Below are 24,705 nucleotides of genomic sequence, written 5' to 3' on the forward strand. Positions count from 1 at the left end.
TTATGAGAACTAAATATTAGTTAAAACACAAAAATCAAAATCAAAGTAGTAATCTTTGGAAGCTGAAAAATACTATCCGTACTGAACAAGTCAATACAGAATTCATACAAAATTCCCCAAGAACCATCCGCCCACGAAAATGTATCCTTTGTTATAATAACCACAATTCCTAGTCATCCCACTGAAGGAACACCACGCCCAAATGAATAGCAGCTGATGCTATTTTGAATTTATTTACTGTAATTATTACTTATATTATTTTATTTCCCCAAATTTGATCCTTTTCTCCTTATTGCACCGTGGGCCAGAGACAAACGCAATTTCTATTCCTCTATTTGCCTGGCACATATTTTGGAATTGACAATAAAACTGACTTTGAATTTTTGACGCTTGGGCTAGCTGAAGCTAACGCTCACTGATGCTAATGCTAGCTGATGCAAACGCTCGCTGATGCTAACGCCAACCCTAGCTTATTGTAACAGAGGGTGATGAAGATGGGTAGATATGGGTGGTGGTCGGGGCGGGCAGCCTACCGATGTGCTCCCCGCAGGAGTCGCAGTACTCGGCGTAGAGGGACTCGAAGCAGGAGCAGCAGTAGGGCCGGCCCTCCTTCATGATGTAGCGCTGGCCCCCCAGCACCGTCTCACACTCGAAGCAGCAGAAGTGCTTCATGTGCCAGTGACGGCCCTCCGCCTCGGTGCACTCGTCCGCAAAGATGATCTGGTTGGGGCAGGGTGGGGAGGGGGGATGGGAGAGTGGGTTGAGAGGGATTGGTGGGGTGTTGGGGGTGGAGAGGGGGTGAGGGTTAATCATTTATCATTGGCCCCCAGAGGTAGGCTCCCCTTGGCTTATTTCAATGAATGACGGGACAAAGGGTTGCTTCACACACACACACACACACACACACACACACACACACACACACACACACACACACACACACACACACACACACACACACACACACACACACACACACACACACACACACACACACACACACACCATCCCCCACAAGAACGCTCCACTTTCTTTTCTGCAGGCTCGTTCTATTAGATCATCCTCTTTGTCTTTGACTTGTGCTTGAAGGTAACATTGTGTGGATGTGTGTGTCTTCGGGGGGCTGGGTGTATTCTAGATATGTGAATTTACTTTTCACTAGATAGCAACAGCCCTGCAGGTATCTTGTGTAGTGGCCAGAACCCAGTGGATGGAAACATGGCGTCCTTAGTTCCTCTTTAGCAGGTGAATTGCACATTGAGTGAGTTGAATTATGGAAAGCTGTAGAGTACTGGGAGTTGACCCCATTACAATTGGGTTCCAGTGTGTAACTTTAGCCTAGCCGCTGTCATTATGAATCCATAGCATAGAGTAAACTGCCTACACACACACTCTACATAATTATAGCACAGCATTGTTCAATACTTGATTCTGATTGGCCGCTAAAAGGCCATGGGTGTGCATTTATTTTCACCTCTGCCTCTGTTAACAGTTCCAAATCAATGCGCTAGAAGTAAAACCTCAAATATCGACCAAATGTTTCCTTGACAACACAAAAACCAAATGCAATGTTCCACAGAAGAATACATTAAAGTTAAAGATTAAATAAATTAAGCTGAAAAAAAACACATTGCCACCACGCAGTAACCCCCAATAAATTACAGCAGGCCGTCCTGTCATTTCCCAACAACAAGACAGCCGGGGGGGCCGGGGGGACTGGAGGGGGGGGGGTACCTCGTCGCAGGCGGTGCAGCGAGGCTTCAGCCTCTCGGCGTGGTGCCGTCCGCAGAAGATCTTCCCCTCCTGATGGAAGTAGATGAGGTCCACCAGCAGCTCGTCACAGGCGCCGCACACGAAGCAGCCGGGGTGCCAGCACACGCCGTGGCCCGCCCGCGACGCAAACACCGCCATGTCGCCGCCGTTGATCTGACCCCCGCACTGAGACGGTGGAGGGGGAGAGGGGTGGAGGGAGAGGGGGGGGGTGGGGTGGGGGAGGAGAGGACATACAGAGCAGCGGTTATTGGAGAACGGAATTGAATAGAAATGAATTTTTTTTGCTAACACTGTTAGATATGTACTTTTATAGATAGATAGATAGATAGATAGATAGATAGATAGATAGATAGATAGATAGATAGATAGATAGATAGATAGATAGATAGATAGATAGATAGATAGATAGATAGATAGATAGATAGATAGATAGATAGGGGTCGCTTCGTTTCTACCTGAGCATATGGTATACCTCATCAAAATGTGTGTGTCTTTACGTTTTTTGCAAAGGTATTGATCGCTATAAATGACAGTGGCGTGGATAGATGGGCTTGGCAAGGGGGGTTGGCCTTGAGAGGTGATTTTTCTTTAATGAAGTGAGAAAGTGGGAAGGCGATCAAGGTGGAGAGAGAGAAACAAAAGGGGTCGAAACAAGAGGAGGAGGAGGAAGAGAAGAGAAGAAGAGATTAACGAGCAACGAGAGAAGGTCGACGAGGAGGTGGCAGTGAAAGGTCAGCCGGGCGGGAGATTTACAGCGGTGGAAAAAAAATGAAGACGGACGTCGTTGACTGTTATCTCGGCTGGCCTCACTCCCTTTCTGCTGGGAGGTCAGTGGAGGGGGGGGGGGCCGAGTGCAATCAAAACACTCTCAACAACTCGCACATATCCGTCCTGTATTCGAGTCTGTCTGGGTGTGTGTGTGTGTGTGTTCGTCTATTCCGAAGCAAACGAAAAACCACGTGAACAACCTGTAAAGCCCGGGGAGGTTTGATGGAAGGCGGAGGTTTGTTGTCCGCACAGCAACAAATGAGCTCAGTCAATGTGTGGCGAGTGGAGCCATCCATCAAGCCACTGTCAAACTGGTTTGGTGAACCATTGGGAGACTGCTGTGTCATCACGTTTACGGCACTCTCATTTGTATTTTAGTCTACTTGCACACCAAGATACACAACAAGATACACACGCATTGTTTTCATGTTGAGCCCGGTGAGGCAGATTGAGGAGGTGAAGGTTAATACACACCTGGTGTATGAATATTCCTGACATATGTACCTGCTCACAGATGGCCCCCGTCATGGTGACGGGGAAGGGCCGGACGTTGCCGCGGCCCAGGTTCTCCCGTTTCCGTTGGTTACTGAAGAGCTTGAGTTCCCGCTTCTCCTCGTCGTCCAGGCTGTTGCAGTAGCGAACCTGGAGTTGTGAATAAACGCAGACCGCAACAACAACACTATGAATGGGAACAGGAAATGTATTGCATTTTCGCAATACATACTGCAAGAGCAGTATTTAGAGAAGAAGTACAAGTGGGGGATTTCAACACACACACACACACACACACACACACACACACGCACGCACGCACGCACACACACACACACACACACACACACACGCGCACACACACACACAATCCCCCCAGACAAATCTCCTCCAAGCTGTCTCTTATCTTTGCAGTGCCCTCGGGGCAAGAGGCGAGATGGAGAGCGGTGGAGGGAGATAGAGAGAGAGAGAGAGAGAGAGGGGGGATAAAACACTCACCTCATTGTCATGGGGGGGGAGCTGCTGGAGCAGCTGTTTAATGCGGTACTTCTCCCCAGGACTGTTGACGTAGGGCACCTTGTCCTCAGGCAGGGAGCTATAGTACTGGTGTACCTGGTGGCCAAAGAGGGGGGAGGGGGGACACGTGAATAACCCGTACTGCAGGACCGAGGGATAAAACCACACAAACAGAGAGGCATGAGGCATACATTCCCATGACTGTGTGACACACAGTGAAACACACGCACATTCTCACAATTGTGCTGATTTACGACCCATCAACGGAAACTTAATGGTTTCTGCCCTCTTACTCCCAGCACTTTGACATGGGAATCTATTACTGAGGTGACACGTACACACACACACACACACGCGCGCACACACTCGTAACCATTATGTGTGCGCACGACAGCCTCCCACGCACCCACTCGGAGAGCGAAGAAAGAGTGCAGATTGTGAGCCAGCGGGACAATTAATGTAAATGTTATCGCTCCAAATGACCGGGACATTCTTAACATTACAACACACGTCATGTTGGTGTTATTTATCGCACACAGTCAATCATTCTAACGGGGGCCCGAGGTCAGGATTGAGAGCCTACCAGTCAAATATGAATAGGGCCCCCCCCCACACCTCAACCCACTCCTCCTCAGGCTCAAGGACCAATGGAACCGAAAGTAAACCTCAGGCCAAAGGCCAAGGAGAACCAGAGGAGACGTAAAAACAAGAGGAATTAAATATAGAGCAAGAGCGAAAACAAAGGAGAATGAGAAATGTTAGGCAGCTGAGAGTAACCCACGGCACAGGGTGTTAAATAGAACGCTGATTGGTTTCCTGAGACTCAAAATAAAAAGATTCCTGGCTGAGGGGTTGAAAAAAGAGAGAAGATCAATACCTGTTGAGTAGGGGAGCCTCTTAATGGCCTACATTTCCAAACCAATGGGTCTGCACACGGCAACCCATTAGCTTTGTCCTTGGAACAGATACAGAGCCCGACTCTCCCACTCACCCACACACAGATTAACCTCAATCATAATGACGTGCACCAGCGCATATCGACCAAAAAATAAAAAGATAAACTGTACCATCACCTAAGCCTCTCTTCATTCCTGCTCTGTAATCATACAGATATTTCAGAGCCTGGTGTGTTTTCAAGCTTAACTGTCCCTCTGCAGTCGTCTGGCTTGGTTTCAGGGCCAAGTCAGGGAAGGGGGGGGGGGGGGGGTGAGGGAGAGGTGTTAAGCAGTGTGGAGAAAAACAAAAGTAACACTATAGCATTGACTTTGTCGTTAGAATGAATTTATAGCTGCCAGGAGTGGCAGGCAGGGGGCTCATGTTTTAAGTGTAACCCAAGTCCGTGCTAAAGCTTTGGTTGGCTTCTGGACTGTAGTGGCTGGACGGGGGAAGGATGGATGGAAAGTGGGGTGATGGGGTTATGGTATTCAGTCCACCAGCACGGCCCAAGGCACTGAGGGGATCCACGTATTCTAAGAAAACCCGGCTGTGGTCAAGCCTGGATAAATCACCCAGATCCCATAGGCAAACAAGAAAGAAAAACACACAGACACACACACAAAGACACGCACACACACACAACCGGGCATGCGCGCGCGCACACACACCTACACACACAAAATTCACACACAGGCTTGCGTGTGCACACACCTCCACCCCCCCACCACACACACACACACACACACACACACACACAGACACAGACACAGACACAGACACAGACACACACACACACACACACACACACACACACACACACACACACACACACACACACACCACCAAATCCCAAATCCCAGGACTGGGTTCCAACATCAACAGGAGAAACGGTATAAGGGTCAAAGGCCTATGCCTAGGAGGAAAAGATCACCCGGAAGATAGAGTCTCAAAAACACAGAACAGACAAAGTGAGAGGCAGCAGGAACACCTTGTGATAATAACCGTAATCAAAAGCAGACAGAACCAAAGGCCAGAGCTGAGTTATTCACTGTACAGAGAAGCATGTTTACCGCAGGCCAAAGCAAATTGTAGGGCTTCAAAAACCAGAGGGGGGGGGATGGAGATGAGTGGCAGTTGGTGATCGCTCTACAGGAACACACATACAGGGAGGAAGAGAAACCAAAGTGGGACATTTGTTCCCTGAACAAGCTACTTGGGAACAATACAGGAGAGAGATGGTGGTGAAAGCACGACAGAGGCCCAAATCGATCCCAAGCTCACGTGAGATGAAACAGCAAATATTGAAAGATAATGTGAACTGTTCTTGGAGAGAACATAACAATTGCTTTAGAGGGCTTACGTTTTGGAGAACACTCTGCCGCTTCTCCGTTACTGCGTGATTGGACCAGATGATTAACTGACAAAATATGAATATATACAATTCATAGTTTTTTAATTTGGCTCATAGTGAGAAGATGGACAAAAGTAATGAAACAATGGACTCTGCTTATATGGGGAGACACTAGTTGCTGAACACTTGCTTGATCACATGTTTGGCCTCCCCATGTCGTATCCTGGCAACATCCAAGACCAGAGGGGGGAGGTTTAGGATAGAATATTAACAGAAGCAGTATCTCTCTCTCTCTCTCTCTCTCTCTCTCTCTCTCTCTCTCTCTCTCTCTCTCTCTCTCTCTCTCTCTCTCTCTCTCTCTCTCTCTCTCTCTCTCTCTCTCTCTCTCTCTCTCTCTCTCTCTCTCTCTCTCTCTCTCTCTCTCTCTCTCTCATAAGCCACATCTCTGCAATCTGTATTCTTTGGAAAGCAGGCGTCTAATCTTCCATAACATTTACATCGACTGGAATCTCATGAACATGGTTTTGCTATTAGCAATAATCCTGAAGTGTCACTTATATACACACCATGTACTCGCGTACACACACATGGTTTAGTGGGGGGGAGGGTGTGTTTATTCCTCATAATCCATCCATCGTGTTTTACAGAACACCCCCCCGTGGAGCAGGAATCAGCCCGGCCCACCCCGTTGCGATCCGACACCCCTCATGGTTGAACGGAAGAATGTCCCCCCCCTGCTCTTGACATGGTGAATAGATACAGTGTGCCTTATGATGGAGGGGGGGCTTGGAGCCATCAGATCCTCACGATAAGCTCAAGTTCTCTCATTCCCCGGTGGAACCTTTCAGTTGACAACGCGGGTCAACGAAAGACCGTCACAGACATACTTCCACCGCTCAGCTGCCAGGAGTCAAAACACATTTTGTTCCACAGCTCGAGCTTGAGGTTTCGCCTTTAGATTATGAAACTACAAATGGCTTGAAACTAAGTGCACCACGAATTGATTATACTATGTTCTGATGTGGGCTATGGTGATTCAAATATAAAAATATAGATATATGTTCTCGTGCTCTTGCTACATCACCGTTTCCCACAGATAGGTATTGTTGATTAGGTAGCCATTATGTAGTCATACCTGTGTAAAGATAAGGCCCAGGTCTTTGTTCTAGCTCAGTGTGCTTTGTCTTCCCCGGGGTCAGTAAACACTGTTGCCATTTTAACTATTATCCCACAGAACATCTCCGGCTGTACGAGAAGCAAATTTACTCCATTGACCCCTGGGTGCCGGATGAGGAATGGCTTTGCACAGCGTTCGGGATGGATGACTCTTCAATATATATTGACCAGTTGCACTTTGAGCAGTAAGACCGGCCTTCAATCTATGAAGAGGATAAAACAAGCTTCTATAAAACACTTTCATTGTTCCATAAAAAAAAACTGAGATACCTCCAGCTCATTGGGTCTTATAGATGTGTTTCCTTCTCTAGGTTTCCTTACAGGGATTGCTCCACACAGCCTGTAATGTGTTTTGGAATTTAGCAGCTTTGGAACAGTCAATTAAAGTAGCTATAAACATGCTTTCTGCTGAAGGGGGATTATTCTAACCAGCACATGTCATCTTTGCTACATGCAACATCTTGAAGACATGTTGAACACTGCTCGGATAAAAAGGGGTGTGTTTATATTTATATTGACATGGCTGGGAGCAATCTGGAACATATTAATTACAGCTATAAAAATGAATATTGCTAGTAATGGATATAAGTGGTTCAGCTCAATATTTATAGCAGTACATTATAATGAAGCCAAGTAAAACCAGGCAATATGTCATTTTTAAAAGCTGAATTAAATGGGAATCAGATCATAACCTGTAATAAAGACTTAAGTACATAAAGATGAACTGATGTATCATTCATATGAAGTGGCTAGAAATTGTCAAATTGTCATGGACTAAGAGTGGAAGTAGGGAACCTGAAAGACCAGACCAGTATCTACCAGATCACCACCTGCGCTGGCTTGGGTTCCTGGTTATGTTTGACCAGGTGAGACGCTAGTTTCTACCAGTTAGCTATCTGCAATGGCTTGGGTTCCTGGTTATGTTTTACTAGGTGTGTGATCAGGTGAGATGCTAGTTTATATCAGATCCCTACCTGCGTTGGCTTGGGTTCCTAGTTATGTTTGACCAGGTGTGTGATCAGGTGTGATGCTGGTTTCTTCCAGGTGGCTACCATCTGTAGTTTGGGCTCCTGTGTATGTGTAACCAGGTGTGGGACCAGGCGTGGGACCAGGTGAGAGGCTGTTATCTACCTGCTCTGGCTTGAGGCCGGGGGGTATCCAAGCGTACTCCTCCAGGGCGCAGCCGGAGTCGTCGTCTGAGGTGGAGTTCCTCTGGAAGTCGTACATGAGCTTGGTGACCGTCTTCTCCATCTCCACGGGCATGGCCGTCACTGCATGCTCCTCTCGGCGACACTTACAGTGCACACAGATCTTCCTGCCATTGAGAAAGGACAAGAGAGAGAGAGAGAGAGAGAGAGAGAGAGAGAGAGAGAGAGAGAGAGAGACAGAGACAGAGACAGAGACAGAGACAGAGACAGAGAGAGAGAGAGAGAGAGAGAGAGAGAGAGAATGGTGGTCAGGCAATTGAATCAATTCAAAAGATTTCCACCCATCGAACCATGTTGATTGAGAGCCCCAACTAAGGTAAGTGCTTGAGGACATGACATGACTATTAAACAAGCTACTTTTGGCTATGTTTAATAATTGAACACATATTTTTATACACAGGTCATTAATTATGAAACGGTTAAGGGTAAGGCATTTTGCTCACGAATGCCAACAGCATTCAGTAGCGTGTAAACATTCTAGCTGAAACCCAGTACCTATCTACTGGGAGTCGTCCTGAACACCATAACCATTACACTATCCCCTGTAATATAAAGCACATCAGTTTGGAACCATAAACCAATGGTCTGAGGCAGACGGTAATGGTGTGATACGATGTGAAACATCAACTCCAGCGGTTCAGTGGTCAGGGTTTAGAAGTCAAGGTGTCCTGCTGTGTCCCTCGCAGCAATACACGAATGCCACAGATTTACTACAATGGCTTCTAGAAACACCTGCACCAGGGGATGTTATGACAAACAGGCAGGGGGAGACCCCAATACACACACACCCTATGACAGTGATGGAACACAGTACAGGGCTTAGCAACACACACACACACACACACACACACACACACACACACACACACACACACACACACACACACACACACACACACACACACACACGCACACACACACGCACGCACCATTATCTCCCTTAGACTATCTCAAACTACTCTGTGTACACGGTTAGCTTGAAATACTAGCAGATGCTGGGCCAAGATAGTGTCTCGTCAGACACGCCCGCGTATCCTAGTGCAAGTTGAGGAAATACTGTCTGGAGTGTTAATCAAAAACTCACGCCGCTATCATTGAAGACATATCCAGTGAGCAGTCAAGAATACATTTGAGATTTGGATAAGATCGATAAAGGTTAGGGAAAATATATTTTGGGCGTAATGGATATATTGGCTAGTTCATACTTTGGAGGAGGTAAGATATTTCCCCCACTAAGATATCAAACAGTATTTCTTAAAATAGCACCACAATCTTGACACAATATGAGCTTTTGATAACTATATCAAGCACTATAAATACAACACCCATCTAAACTCGATGCAGTCACGGGGTGTGTGCAGCCAGTAAGACATCAGATTAGACATTCCACCGCGTCCTTGACAGCACTAAGCTCCGACACTGACCAGGAAATGCCCGGCGGCTAGCAGGTCACGTCCCACTGACCCCCACTGGCCCGGCAGGCTGCCCCAGCAGGCAGACAATCCCATTACCAACCCCAGACAGACGCCGGCCCGCCCCACCCATTCTCTGACCTTGCCTTACCGTAAAGAAAAAATGGAGTGAGCTTAGCAACAAACGCAGGACACCCGACAGTAGGAACTGAAAGGACTTTCAGCCCAGGTTTTCTATGAACAAAACAAAGAAAGCTCTGTGTATTCCTTACATACAGATTACTGTTCTGAACCTGACGGGGTAATGTTTGATGAAGGAATAAGGGTCTTAGCGTTTTTTACAACAACATATAGTTAGAGTCTTTGACTGTTTGATGACACAATGTCGTTTTAGGCTTAGCCCTGATGGATTTTGATGATTGAATAAATGTGGGAAAGCGCTTAAAATGCTTTGGTGGCTCAGTGACTGCAACAGCCCTGTAGCATGCCGCCACACGTCAAACAAAGCAGGACCCTACACTTATTCAGAACAACATAAACATACATATAGTATTTAAAGTTGAATTATCCATCAGCACTTGAGGCTTGTCCCTCGTCAGCCGTAAGCCACAATACATATTACGCCACTTACGGATCCAGTCATCAAAACAACAGGCCTCTGCGACTTCCAGAGCCCCTAAAGGCCGATACTTTCTACTGCAAGCCACATACTTGGCCAGATGTCTGTGTGAATAACAACAACACATGAAAATGGTCAGATATCAATCTGATGAATATTGATAGGAAAGGTGGGCAGCATCTTCCTCTGATGAAGTCACCCAGCGTCAGAACAGGTCAACAGCCGCTTGTCCCAGCGGGGTGATACATAGCCTGGAGGCAGCACACCCCCCAACGGTCCCTTTATGACATTGCCGTGGCCTCCTCTCCATCATTACTAATGCATGGGCGAACACCTGGGAAGACACTAACCCATCTGCACAAACACACGCTCATAACCACCGCCACGGGGGATGGAGCACCGCGTTGCCTTTCCCCTTCAACACCAGCCTCGCTGACACATGGCTGCGCACGCGCTACACCGCCGCGTTGGCTCCCGACGAGGGGTGACAGAAAGCCGACGGTGATTCACGACGGCGGTCGGAAGTGGCACCAATGAACAGGAAGACGGCGGAGAATGGGCATGTTTCGCACACATCTCCCACTCTTCTGACACGGTGCCAGGTGCCGGGCTGCGCTGGATTCTGCCTTGGGTTGAGGACGCACGCCTGGTGATAGAGGTATATAAATAACCCAGGCGGGCGGCAAACAGGACCCCGAAGGAACAGGAAAAAAGGATTTCAGAATGCACAACCGTAGTGCTCGGTGAGACCGGGGCCCTGGCTCTGCTGGCTGACGGGTCATATGTTTAGACGCTCAGGGATTAGCGTGGACTCGTTTGTTTGCGTTGTCCAGCCCTGGTGCATCGTCCTTCATTCCTCTTCATATCCTTCCACCTTTCATAAAGTGACTGGCTTCAAAACGGCTGATAACCACCGCCCCCCCCCCCCCCCCCCTCCTCAATATCCTCCCTATCCTCCTATTTCTCAGCGCGGGGTTTACTGAATTCCTGTCTCTTAAGACCACCCTGGGCCCGGCTCTACTGTTGAAACGCGACCCCACAGAGGCTCTTGTCATCTGTGATTTCAATTAGGACGGATAAGAGTGCTCCGGTAATATAAGTTAAGTACATCACTTCAGCGAAGCCCCTGTAAGCACAGGGGCACGGTTAAGAAAGGAAAGTGGAATAGACCACTTCCTCCTTTGGACGTTATTGGCCTTTTCCTGTCCAGGGAGCTGGGGGATTTCATTTGTTGAGAGGTAAGTGGGAGTTTGTGTGTGTGTGTGTGTGTGTGTGTGTGTGTGTGTGTGTGTGTGTGTGTGTGTGTGTGTGTGTGTGTGTGTGTGTGTGTGTGTGTGTGTGTGTGTGTGTGTAGGGGGGCAGGGATAGGGTGGTCTTAATAATTAACTAGGTACTGGTGGTGTCATCAGTCACACTAACATTGGTTTGTTAAGTAAACACTGTGGAAACTTAAAACTTTTACTTGCAGACCTGACTCATAGATTGCCTTCTGAATGATCCGTGACCAAACAGGGCTCAAACTAAATACCATGATGCTGAAATGATGAGGATAACACAAAACCATATACATTTTTGGACATTCTGTATTTCGGTAATCCTTTTCTTATGTCATTGGAAGGTTAATTGACTGTTCTAACCACTCATACGTGTCTAACCATTGGGAGACACTCAAACCACTTTACAATTCAAGCATCCACTTTCAACCAAACATTCATTCACACACTGTCTGACGAAGCTGGCCACAGTACATGGCAACAAACATCAGCCACGTTTAGGCCTCTTGCTCAGGGGCAAGAGTAGCCAAGAAGGGAACCAGTGAGTCCGTGACTGCATGCAGCTCTATTCAACCTCCTCTAAAAACACATCCCCCCCCCCCAGTCCTCTTCTTTGGTGTAAGTCTGTCCTTTGTTGTGTTGAGAGAGTGCATCACAGTCGCTCATGAGCGGCTCTTAAACAACCGTGCTCGCTATTCCTTTCCATGGCATCATTCACTATGGTGGGATTAGGATGCCTTGTCTAAATGGTTGCACAGAGGAAATAAGCGATGGGGTAGAGACAGACCGAGGCACAGAGAGAGAGACAGAGACAAGGACGGAGAGAGAGAGAGAGAGAGAGAGAGAGAGAGAGAGAGAGAGAGAGAGAGAGAGAGAGAGAGAGAGAGAGAGAGAGAGAGAGAGAGAGAGAGAGAGAGAGAGAGACAACCAAACAGCTGGGTGCGCACGGCAGCCAAGTCCCCTCTTGTCTTTTCTTCCCTGCCTCTCCTTTTGTTTTCTCTGGACTGACGGGGGAAAATGGGGGGGCAGACTCCGGCTTTCTCTTTAACTTTTTGTCTTACTTTTTTGTGGGGCGGAGGAAAACACATGGTTTTGAAATGCTGGTTAAGAATGTTGCCATTTTAGTTTCAGCATCAAGTCCCCAAACTGAGGGAGGGAACTTCCATTCTGGATACATAATGTACGATACATGGGTTCCCACCGTCTGACGCCTACTCTAGTCTTAGATAGCATGCCACTGTGGAGTTCAGAGTGAGTTACCATGGATAATTGCAGTTGTCTGCAACAATCCAATCTGTAATGCTATACTAGTAAAAGCCAGTTCACAGACATCAGGCCCACAGACATATACATACACACACGGAACCCTTTTTTAAATTCTCCCCACACATATTCATCTTCTGCTTTTGTGACGGATATCTGCTTGTGGCTGAGTGTGTGAGAGAGTAAAGACGTACCGAGAAAGAGACAAAGTGAGTGGACTTTATATCATAACGACAATGTTTTTTCAGTCATCTGCAGAATCTAAAGCACTCCTCGGGAAAAGGTGACGTTATTAAGCTACTGATGACGTATTTGGGTTGGCAACTTGGCCAAAAGCTTCCTCAACACCCTCTCAGGACTGGGTGAAGTATGGCATGTCTAGAATAGCTACAAAGCATTCTGTGAGACTCAAAATGTTGTCACCAAGGCGCGCTACCATAGGCCCATCCGCTGCTATATACAGTAACTGTGGGCAACGGCTAAAGTTAGAATTCGCTGTAGATATCGTCATATGTAAATCCAAGGTGACCTATGGACAACAACCACATAAAGTAGCCTAGTCAATCAAATAAATTGTGGGTCACTTCAAAGGAATATCAGCAATATGTATGGTTGTAATACCTATTTTATTAGTAAAAACTACGAAAAATTAGGATCTCTTAATTGCAATTAGAGGGGAGAATTTTCGTTAAAAACTACTGAGCACATAAGCTTATAAAATAATACATTTACGCCTCTCTATGTCACTGTGTGCGTGCGTTGGTGCGCTTTTGTGCGCGTGTTCCGGTGGAGGGTTAAAATGAACACTGTAGATATATTTGCAATTTAGACTTTCTTCTCTTTCTTGCAAGTTTATTTAAATTGAAAAGGGAGAAGGATCCGTGCGCATCTCCTTACCTTTTACAGACTACAGAGGAGGAAAGTCATAGCTCCGATCTCGACGTGGGTACTTTTAAAACGTAGTATCTTCCTCATTGCATACTTTTGTCACACAGTTCCAGTCGCATTAACCCAAAAATCATTCACGCCGGACAGTTCTCTGGTGACTGTGGCCAAAGCGCAAATTCGCCCCGCTCACAAAATGCCCGTTCCGCTCCAACAGCCGAGCTCTGCAAACAAATTCTCCAGTCGCTGTGTCTTGGTGGTGCGGTGTTTGAACCAAGCGACCAGTGTAAGCTGTAAACATAAAATCCCCTCACTTTAAGTCCCAGATCCAATGCGAGCAGGAAATCCAGACTGTGCCATCCAAATAAAAAACATAGCTATCTCCTTCAGCGATGCAGGGTAGTAGGCTATTTAAAAAAAGAAAAGTTCAGTGAAATCTGCTAGAAAGGAACGAGACGCTCCGCTCCGCTCACTTGCAACTGGCCGAATGAATACCGTCACTAAGCTCTTTCCCTTTTGCTCCAACCAAGCGCTCCCCTCCCCTCCCCTCCCCTCTCCCCTCTCTCCCTTTATTTCAACCCTCCCCTCATGCTAATGATGCCGTTTGATCTCACCAAGTTAACGTGCTAACACTGGTACAATTAGAAGCATGAATGACTTGTATTTTGAGATAATTTGCATGCACAAAAAACAAAACATCCCCAAATCAACTGGCCCGGGGCAATCGGCGAGGAAGGCTGGGGGAGAAGGGGGGATAGACGAGGGGGAGCCACAGGGGCTGTCCTGAGAGACAGAGGTGAAGCCCTGTAAACAAAATGGTGCTGTTTAACATAAGAAGCGGACATTAGCAGGATAAAGGAGGAGTAACGCCTGCTGACCCAATGAAAGTATTTTCAATAGATGTGCAAAATAGAATTAATTGGATTATACAAACTATTTTGTAATAACAAGGTCGTTTGGTATAGCTCATGGGCCCAAATAATTATTATTCAGATTAACGACTAACAGCCAACCATGCCCTTAAAGATAATTTCTTTCACTTTGATGTAAGCTTCAGCATAAATTGTGTTATTATCAGGTAATAATATGTCATTATATCCAATAAAGGTTGAAATTGGATAATACTGTATTGAATACATCAAGGAGGGACTTAAATATTGAAGGATTAGAATATGCGTTTATATTACAGCTGACTGAACAGTCGGCTGTTCAAACAAAACCCTTCAGATACAAAGTCAATTTTAGTAATTTCCCCCATATATTCAATGAAACTACCAATCTATATAGGCAGCATGTTGAAATTTCATGTGTGGAATACTTAATAATAATATTAACATGGCTTTTGTGTGTGTGTGTGTGTGTGTGTGTGTGTGTGTGTGTGTGTGTGTGTGTGTGTGTGTGTGTGTGTGTGTGTGTGTGTGTGTGTGTGTGTGTGTGTGTGTGTGTGTGTGTGTGTGTGTGTGTGTGTACTGTGTGTGTGTGCGTAAATGGGTGTAGGTTTGTGTGTGTGGTGTGCATTGTGTTTTGTGTGTATTGTGTGTGTGTGTGTGTGTGTGTGTGTGTGTGTGTGTGTGTGTGTGTGTGTGTGTGTGTGTGTGTGTGTGTGTGTGTGTGTGTGTGTGTGTGTGTGTGTGTGTGTGTGTGTGTGTGTGTTTGAAAACAGCCCTTTCTGGCCTGAGGAGCGCCCTCACACGTGTACGGATGACTTGCACTACACTGAGGCATTTACACACCAGAGTGTATAATTACCTTCAACAATACCCCAGACTATCAATTACTGCTCAGGCTGTATACTTAGGGCCTACCTGCAAGGCTTTCTAACCAGTGACAAGCGCCCAGCGTTTAGCCGTAACTACAGGACGTGGTCCACTTGTTTTGGGGTACGGCCAATGGGGTACGGCCAATGCCCCCCCCCCCCCCCCCCCTTCACCCCCAAAAGACCTATCCCCCAATGAACTGGTCCCAGGCTTGCTGTGGCGCTTCCATTTGGAAAGCCAGGGCACAGCCAGGACATAAACAGAGGCCATGTTGGGGGACATACCACAGATAGCACTGGACAGAACCCTTGGCATGCACCGCCAGCCTCTGCAGGGTAATTTTAGCCAAGTGAGCCAAACCGGGTTACTCCCTTCCCAAGCATGTAAGAGCATATCGGGCCTTTATTGTCCATCAAGGCACCGGGAATGAGAGATGTTCTGCTTACGTGATTCACAGCCGCCCGTGTCTAATCTGAAATATGCAGGAAAGTTGCAGCGCTTGGGAATGATATTATCACGCAAAGAAGAAACTGATTTATAATCTCAGAGATAGTGCAAGAAAAACCCATCTGTTAAATCAATCGCGTGGGTTTAATAAGGTGTATCCCACACGTCTCCATGTAACCCTCCCCTTCTGTTTTCTAAGCTGTATTTTCAAAAACTACCTCTCAATCTCTCTCTCTCCTGCATGTGGCAAATGCTGATGACTATCACTCTAGAGTCAACACACGGGGCAGCTGGGACTCCCCGCAACAGCTGAGATCCAACACAGACTCGCTGGGGGAGAGGGAGGAAGAGAGCAGGAGAAGGAGGGAAAGAGCGAGAGACAGAAAGAAAGAGAGAGAAAGAGCAAGAGAGAGAGAGAGAGCAAGCACTTTTTTCCCCTTCTTGCCCCTAACAGGCAGCATGGAGGATAGGGGAACTACCCCCATTCTGTCTGACTGAGATAAAGCAGCCAAGGACAAGGCTGATCAAACTAGTGTTGGAACTAGCTTCCATCCCCCACCGCTCCCACCCCAGACTGAATTGTTTGAATTGGAATCCGGAGTTATGGGCTAGTGTGATTGCCAACGGGCCAACCCCTGCCTGCTCTCTGGTGGAGCGTAACATGAGGATATGCTGGGGAACACTGGGTCCCTCACTCCAGAGCCCCTCTACCCTACTGGTGTTCCCTTTAGATAAGTGGCTATTATTCCCTCAGCGTTCACGTTAACTGGATTTATTCGTTACGGGGCTAAAGGGGTGACATTGTATTCGTCCGGAGGCGACAAAAAGCTGGGGGAAAAGGTCCAGTGTGTCTGCTTCAATTGTAATTAGCTTGGAGGGCTCGTTAGGGCTATTTTCACTCCGCTTCATACATACCGTTAGTCTCTGCCTTGTGGATGAACAGCGCTATGCAAACCATTAACCCCCGGAGAGAGAGAGAGGGGGAGGAGGACGGACATACCGATAGAATATCTGAGACACAAATAAAGAGAGCAGGCAGACAGATAGACAGACACACAGACAGACCGACAAACACACAGACAGACAGAGAGACACTTAGCCAAGAGCCAAAGGGTGACCTTGTGGAATAAGTCCTCCCAGGGGTTGACGGTGCTATTTCTGCCCATAGTGGCCCACTTACACAAGGAGAAAGGCACTCCGCCCTCCCCTCTCCTCTGGATCATCCCTCCACCACCGCCCCTCCACCTATCCATCAGTCCATCCATCTCTGCCCTAGACAGGGGGTCTCCAGGGCCGTGAAGCATCGTTTCCATGCCGATATACCGTGCGGAAAGCACCGGTTCCCAGCCCCTCGCTGTCAATGCGGGTTGTGATTCAAAGATCAGATCATCTTCTGTTGTTTAAGAGAAGAAGGGAGAGCAGCAGGAGAGAGAAACATTCTTCCATCAGAGGATGATGAGCAAGATGCAATGGTAATGTAGTGCTCGGGAATTATTGTTCCCATGTGTGCGCAGACAACGATCTGTGATACGAATTCACTTTCACATCTATCTCGCTTTGCAATCGGTGCCTGGAAATCTCTCTTGAAGGAAACGTTCCGAGAGCATGTATGTCTTCAGTTCCTCCTGCAGTAAACCCCCCCCCCCCCCCCCCCCCGCATATTTGACGCAGATAGACATCGCTGCTCCATGAATGAACCACCCACCGACCAAACCTCCCACAGCCCACAGCCGTCCTTCACTGACTCAACTCTCATTCAGCCTCCACTGATCTGCCTCACATCCTCCCAGTCATCATGACCAAGATGATGAGCATCACGGTGGGCGTCAGTGCCTATCTCTCTCTCTCTCTATCTCTCTCTCTCTCTCTCTCACACACCCTCACACTCTCTCTCTCTCACACACTTTATCCTTTTCTCTTTATATTTAAGTCCCACTCTTTATTAACAAGAGATCTTCACGTCATTCATCCACATGACATCCATACTTCCAAACAGAGCCACGGTTTATTGTATGTGGTGCAGTCCTCCGTCTCTTGGAGGGAATGATCACATTGCCCTTTGGTCCATATGTTCCCACTTGTTGTGTGGTTGACCAAGCAGATGTTCTATAAATAATTGATCCCTGCATCCTTTTGAGCTTGATCGCTGACGCACTGGACAGCAGCCACAGAGGTGAAACATAATACCACCTCCGATTGTTAGGACGGTGTAAAGCCTAGAGCAACACAATGGCTTCTATTATGAAGGAGATCACAAGGTAAGCGTGTACAGAGTGATCCGTTGGGTTGTTAGAAGGAGTGAAGCATGCTGAATTTGATTTGGAGAGTTTCTGGAGAGAGAGACCTACCTCACTCTGGGAAGAGACTGAGTGTCAGTCTTGCGTTGCTGTTCAGCAGAACCACAGGGTTCTGAACATGAAGATGAATTGATCGTGGGTCATGATTCAGCTATGAAGCAATGGGGAAGCTGTAGCAGAACCAAGAGAGGGATAAGAAGAGAGCGTTGTTTCTAAAAAAGGACATCTTTGTGTGACACGGTCTGTTTGCTACACTGTGTTGGCCAAGGCGACCACTTAACATTCACTGAAGCTCTCCTGTGATGATGAAGTCCAAGCGTCACCCATAATAAACTGTCTGAAACTCGCCGCCATGCCATGTTCAAATATTTACTTTAGGTGGTAGCAAGTGTGCAAACGGTTCAGTATTAAGCAAAATATCTACTAGGCTTGTATACAAGTCTCTTTATGAAGATGCATTGTGTAGCATACTTAACATGAAGGCTGGCACCTCACACGGGCCCAACAAGTACAAGCTCAGACATGGGAACCGGAGCAGCGATGGAATACAACACACATATCGATGATACTATAGGCAGCTCTACACATCTACACCCCCCACCCCCCCCCCCCATGCCAACACACACACACACACACACACACACACACACACACACACACACACACACACACACACACACACACACACACACACACACACACACACACACACACACACACACACACACACACACTGCAGTCCATGGACCTGGGGATCTGCCAGGGTGGAGAGTAGACCAAGTAGACCAAAAGGATTACTCGACTTCAGTCTCTGGTTAGCGAGGAAGAGATAAAGATAAAAAATAAAGAAAGGTAAAAAAATCCTGAAGAGAAAGGCTCCGAAATCATTAGTACAACTTAAGATGGAAGAGAGATAACCCAGATTTACTGGTGTTGTTTTATTGGAATCATGATAATAAACAACGACCCTGTTTTTACCTGCTGGATTTATCATTTCATTAAGAGATCCATTGTGCAGTATAGGGCTACTGTGTTTATAGACAAAGAAAAAACATTTATTCGGTCGTTTGGCACAGGAAAATGCAACAAGGAAAAGCATAATCTTTATCAAGCCATGCAAGAAAAAAACTAAGATACAACCAAACAAACAATAACTACTGATAAAAAAACACATTTTCATTTGCAATACGCAGGATTCAACGCAGAGACCAGTTCATAAATTGCCACACATGGAACAAGATGTTCCCAGAGAGCATCTCATCCATTTGTCAATATTCCATCGCAACAATCAAGGCCAAGAAGAAAACCTCTGGATATATATACAGTATATCTTCCATTTCACCTTGTTACTGTATTTCCTCCCACCAACTGCAACTGATGATAGCCAGACACACTCTCTCTGCCTCTCTCTATTCATTATAGGAACCGCAGGATTTCTCGACACAGGGCCTACAGGGTCCATAGAAGCTATAGATTAGTGTGTGTGTGTGTGTGTGTGTGTGTGTGTGTGTGTGTGTGTGTGTGTGTGTGTGTGTGTGTGTGTGTGTGTGTGTGTGTGTGTGTGTGTGTGTGTGTGTGTGTGTGTGTGTGTGTGTCCTTCCCTGAGACGTGACTGGCTGACTGTGGGCCTGATCACTGCAGGTCGAGGACAATAAAGACAAAGCAGTATTGACCGGAGTGCTGTGGCATGCAGGCAGTTATGTTCCGAGGTGGGGCACTTCAGACATGTACGAGAACAGACGGGAGAGTCCAGGGCGGGAATCGGTCCCAGCGACTGACGGCCGATGCCTGGCAATCGAGACGCTGACACGCGGAGACGCATGCACGCAAATACATTCTGACAAATTGTTTTCGACTGAGCCCGATGGGTCTTTGGAAAGGCACCTCTATTTTCCATCGGCAAGATAACCCAACTGGCAGACCGACCCATTTTGGCCTCGCAATGTTGTTTCTGAAATTAGGCTTGTGCAAGAATGTTTGGCAAAAAAGAAAAACACGCCAGTTCGAGGTGGAACTCAACCAGATCTCCCTTCCCCCTCCCCTCCTCCACCTGTTCACCTGATCGCCGGTCCCTCTCCCCATCCAGGGTCGGCTGCCCTCTCACCCGGCTGGCAGCCCTCCCACTCCCTCTCCCCACTCCTCTTGTACTTATTTAGAGTGTGGCCCATTAGCAGGCGGTCAGAGCAGCGCCCTGAGAGGAGCTAATGACCCAGACACGCCGCTGTTTACAGCAGAGCCAGCCGGCCTGCTAGGCCAGCACGGCTGTTTATTTGAACTGTGAACCGCTGTGTGTGAGGCGTGTGTCTGTGCATCTGAAAGGAGCGTTTGTGAGCGAGGGAGCTTCCGTATGCAAGGGAGGAGGAGGGAATGGGAGGAGGAGGAGGGGGGAGGAGGAGCGGGGTCCTGACAAAAATCTGTCCTCCTTCCCTCTTCATTTATTTCACACTCCGGCCTTTAGGTTTTTTTGTTTTTTTTCGCAGCACATTTGTCTACCCCACAGGCTCCTGGCGCTTGCCTGGTTCTCTTGGGCCACAGATGGACCTCTGTGTAGCCTGGCCGAGGCTGCACACCTCAGGCATGGAAGTTCCCAAAGACCCCCCGGGGTCTTCCACATTCAAGTGAAACCTGAGTTCAGGCGTCTCTCACACTGATACGCGCGCATGCTTTACGCCTGCACACACAAACACACACAGACCGGCTTTAAGGAATAAGGCGCGGGTTATGCCCTGACAATACCGTTGATGATACCGCTGTTGGGGGTTTGTCAAAGCAGGCTTTATGTTGACACATGCACACGCATGCAAGCACATACACACGCCTACACGCATGCATGCAGTCAAGCACACATACTCAGTCGCTAAAACAGTGGCTCCATTGATACTCAAGTCTTCTTATCCTTCCCCTTTAGACCTACACTTCATTTACAGTTCGCAATGAGTGTGTGTGTGTGTCTTTTTGAGAGCTAAGGGGCGGGGGGGGGGGGGGGGGGGTCAAATAACCACTAGACTTCAGAAAGAACCTCACACACAAAATGTATGTGTCACATATGTTTACGGTATAACATGGATATAGGTGTATTAAGCCTTCACTAAAGTTGGTTGCATGCATATAAAAGGCCAATGACATTATACTATACTACTAAGAGTGGTGGTAAGGAGGAGTTATTAACTGTTGGTATAAGAGCAGCACCCCCTTCCATGTGTGGCTAGGCAAAACCACAGGTATCCAGAGCCATCGACACGCCAATGGACTTCAATAGCCCAACCCAAACATAATTTCCCTTCTTCCAAAATGTGTTCCACAGTCAGACTGCGAACCTGTCTGCTTGACACTTTGACATGATATACAATCATAATTGATGCTTATGACTGCCCACCAAAACATTGTGGATACTTGTTGGCAGGCTGAACTAGACCATGACATTATATTTATGACTCATTTGCTATGTTCCACATCTATCCCTTTTTAAGATTTACTATCAAGTAATTTTCAGCAGATGCTTTTATCCGAACCGACGGCAAACCTCGGGGTTCGACCCAAGATGCCTTTGGCTGACAAACACTCTAACTGCTGCACTATCCTGCCACAGGAACATGTGTTACACTTGCATCCTAATTGAAACACTGAGAGATGTTTTGGAGAAAGGACAAAAGGTAGCGTTACAGAATGTAAACAATACAGTCCTTAGCCTTCTAAGACCGAACAGGCCCACCCTCGCATTCCACGCCACCCTCACCCCCACCACCACCCCCACCCTCAACCCCATGCGGAGGTAAGAATGACATGCTAATCTGAGAGGACTCTTGTATCCTCTGTGTCTAATCTCATCACAGCAGCGAGCAGTAGCTAAAAATGTGTTCACGGCTTGCTCTCGTCTTCCTGTAGCCAGGACAGTGACCAAACAGAGGTGTGTGTGTGTGTGTGTCTGAGAGAAAGTGTGTGTGTGCGCCTGCCAAAGACTTGACACTGGCGTCAGAATGAATCATATACAGTCTGTCATCCCACCCCTGTGGCACACCGCTGGGTAAGCTGCTAACTCTCAATGGTGGATTCAAGGGGGGAGAGAGAAGAAAAAGAGAGAGAGAGAGAGAGAGAGAGAGAGAGAGAGAGAGAGAGAGAGAGAGAGAGAGAGAGAGAGAGAGAGAGAGAGAGAGAGAGAGAGAGAGAGAGAGAGAGAGAGAGAGAGAGAGAGAGAGAGAGAGAGAGAGAGAGAGTTGGAATCAATGCAATGACTGACATCAATAAACGGAACAAGGGCTCAAAGTAGTGTGAAAAGAAAAGGAGGCTCACAGCACCACGTACATACACAATTCCACACAGTATCATGACATATCATTCATCAATCTACAAACAAGCCACATGCCAAAACATGCTGGCAATCTTTCGATCTGACCTATAGATTTGTCTAATTGCTCAAGTAGTTTGAAAAGAATGTATGCAACGGCATACACACAGACACATACACACACACACAAACACTCCATCCATCTTCCACTTACATGCCCATACAGTCACACAATCTTTCCATCTGACCTATAGATTCAAGACCTTTAGATTTGTATCTCAGCCCATCATTCAGCCCATACCTCTCTTACACAAACAGGATCCTAGAAATTCCCATTTGGCGTGATCCATCTCACACGCTGACACAATCTGTCCTGGCCTGACGCTAGCCTAGCACAAGAACCGGCTCATAATTAGCCTAGAATCTCAGCATACGCTTCTTCTGAGGCCCCATATGGGCGCAGGGTAACCCCCAGCCACCCCTCTTACCCTAGAGGTCAGCATGGCATTGATAGCGATGGATCAATGGGCCCACAGTGCAAAGTGTACCTGGCATTGATATGCGTTGACCACTAAGCTGATGTGCATTCAGTAGCTTGGGGATGGACGTGTGTCTGTTTAAGGGGCCACAGAGGCCACGGACCTTCATGATGGATCAGAGGATCAAGCACCGCTTGGCCGACTTATTGATTACATGTAAAAAAACAATCCAAAGCAGTGCTTCAGCTCAGGCTTTCCATACTCCCGACCAATACTATTGGATCAATATATCGGGGGGTCATAGAGTGGGTACTATTCATGGTATTCATATGGAGGGAAATTCCGATCCGTCGAATAATTAGATAGGCATGGCGACATAAACAATGGGTTATAAAAACTGTCTAGGGACACTGGAAATAAAAGATGTATATAAGCTTGCCAGTTTTTGATGACAAAGCAGGGATGCGAGAAAGGCAAAGCCTGAACAACACATGAACCCCCTTCGCATCTGGGACACATTTTGCACCCATGTGCAAATTATTACATATTTCTGGAAACTGAGCCACAAGCAAAGTCTGTAATCTGATGATGGGGATTTTATTCCTGTTGTTCACGGCTCGCTCTGACTTCAGCTTCAGGTCATTGACGAGGCTCATGGTCAGAGGTTGGAAAAGGTGTGTGTGTGTGTGTGTGTGTGTGTGTGTGTGTGTGTGTGTGTGTGTGTGTGTGTGTGTGTGTGTGTGTGTGTGTGTGTGTGTGTGTGTGTGTGTGTGTCTGCGTGTGTGTGTCAGAAAATGTATCCATTTGAACAAAAAGAAAAAGAGACTTTGGGACATGTGATGTGCGAAAGATGTATATCACTACACATAGACCTATAAGATTAGGGAGGGCAGAAAAGCCATAGAAAGCCAAGGCAGAATTGAACTTCCCCTGACCGAAACGACAATGAGCCCCACCAGTCAGCTCATGTGGAGGAAGTCCCTTCACACTCCCTGCATTCTGGGCTGTAAATGTTTTAGAGTGAAGGGGTGAAATGTGTCACCTCCCTGGCTGGCCGACTGGGTACATTTTAGAGATCCTGTGTCGGCCCCCCAAAGACTGGTGCTCAAAAAGGTTAATGGCTCCGTTGGCTTGTACAGCCATGCTGTACCATTGGCCTTCAAACAGGCGCATTGGCACATAAACAACAAGCCAGTCACCAAAGAGGGGGTTTATTTAGAATTGATGCACTGGTGTTATTGGCATGGGGTAGCCATGAGTATAGGTTGGGCTGAAGATTAAGGGGATGAAGGAAGGATAATAAAAGACAAAGGCAAAACAGCACATAGACCAGGCAGCCTATTTCCACCGGTGACCCGCAGCAGCAGTAAACCCTAATAGGCTACACACAAACCGCCAAACCTGGCTTTAATAAGCCTAACTAACATCAAGGCTTAAGCCATCCAGTGACAGCCTCCCATTTCGTCTTAACCTCAGTGTAAACCTCACGGCCCTCTGTTTAGTGTCAGCGCCCGAGTAGGAGCAGGGCTGGCGTGTCCAGCGGCTTTTCTAGGGCCCCTTGCTAACAGGCCGAGTGAGGTGGTGATGGTGGTGGGGCCTCCGGCCAGGCCAGCCACGCGCTGGGTGTATAGGCTTTGGAGTGACACCACATTTCGGTTGGCCCACCCTCGCTATGGTCCTTATGAGCCAAACCTCAGAGGACAGACACACAAAGGAAATGGGCTTGTTGTTGTTAATATTGAGAGCGAGAGCGAGAAAGAGAGCGAA

The 24,705-nt window shown here is 47.4% G+C and overlaps 1 protein-coding gene across 4 annotated transcripts in view; it reads right to left on the reverse strand.

Annotated features, from left to right (window-relative positions):
* prickle2b (prickle homolog 2b) overlaps positions 1-24,705 on the reverse strand; it is a 70,657-nt gene that overhangs the window by 2,591 nt on the left and 43,361 nt on the right. For 2 of the 4 annotated variants that reach the window (XM_056605953.1, XM_056605952.1), the window contains 5 exons: positions 8,144-8,327; positions 3,532-3,645; positions 3,046-3,183; positions 1,735-1,938; positions 534-720 (listed from right to left, as the gene is read on the reverse strand). In XM_056605953.1, coding sequence (XP_056461928.1) covers positions 534-720; positions 1,735-1,938; positions 3,046-3,183; positions 3,532-3,645; positions 8,144-8,327 — 827 coding nt within the window. Of the gene's footprint in view, positions 1-533; positions 721-1,734; positions 1,939-3,045; positions 3,184-3,531; positions 3,646-8,143; positions 8,328-13,685; positions 14,174-24,705 lie in introns of those variants that run through there. The other 2 variants (XM_056605955.1, XM_056605954.1) reach the window with 2 other exon arrangements.

Source organism: Gadus chalcogrammus, chromosome 13 (assembly GCF_026213295.1).
Source record: "Gadus chalcogrammus isolate NIFS_2021 chromosome 13, NIFS_Gcha_1.0, whole genome shotgun sequence".
Lineage (NCBI taxonomy): Eukaryota > Metazoa > Chordata > Actinopteri > Gadiformes > Gadidae > Gadus > Gadus chalcogrammus.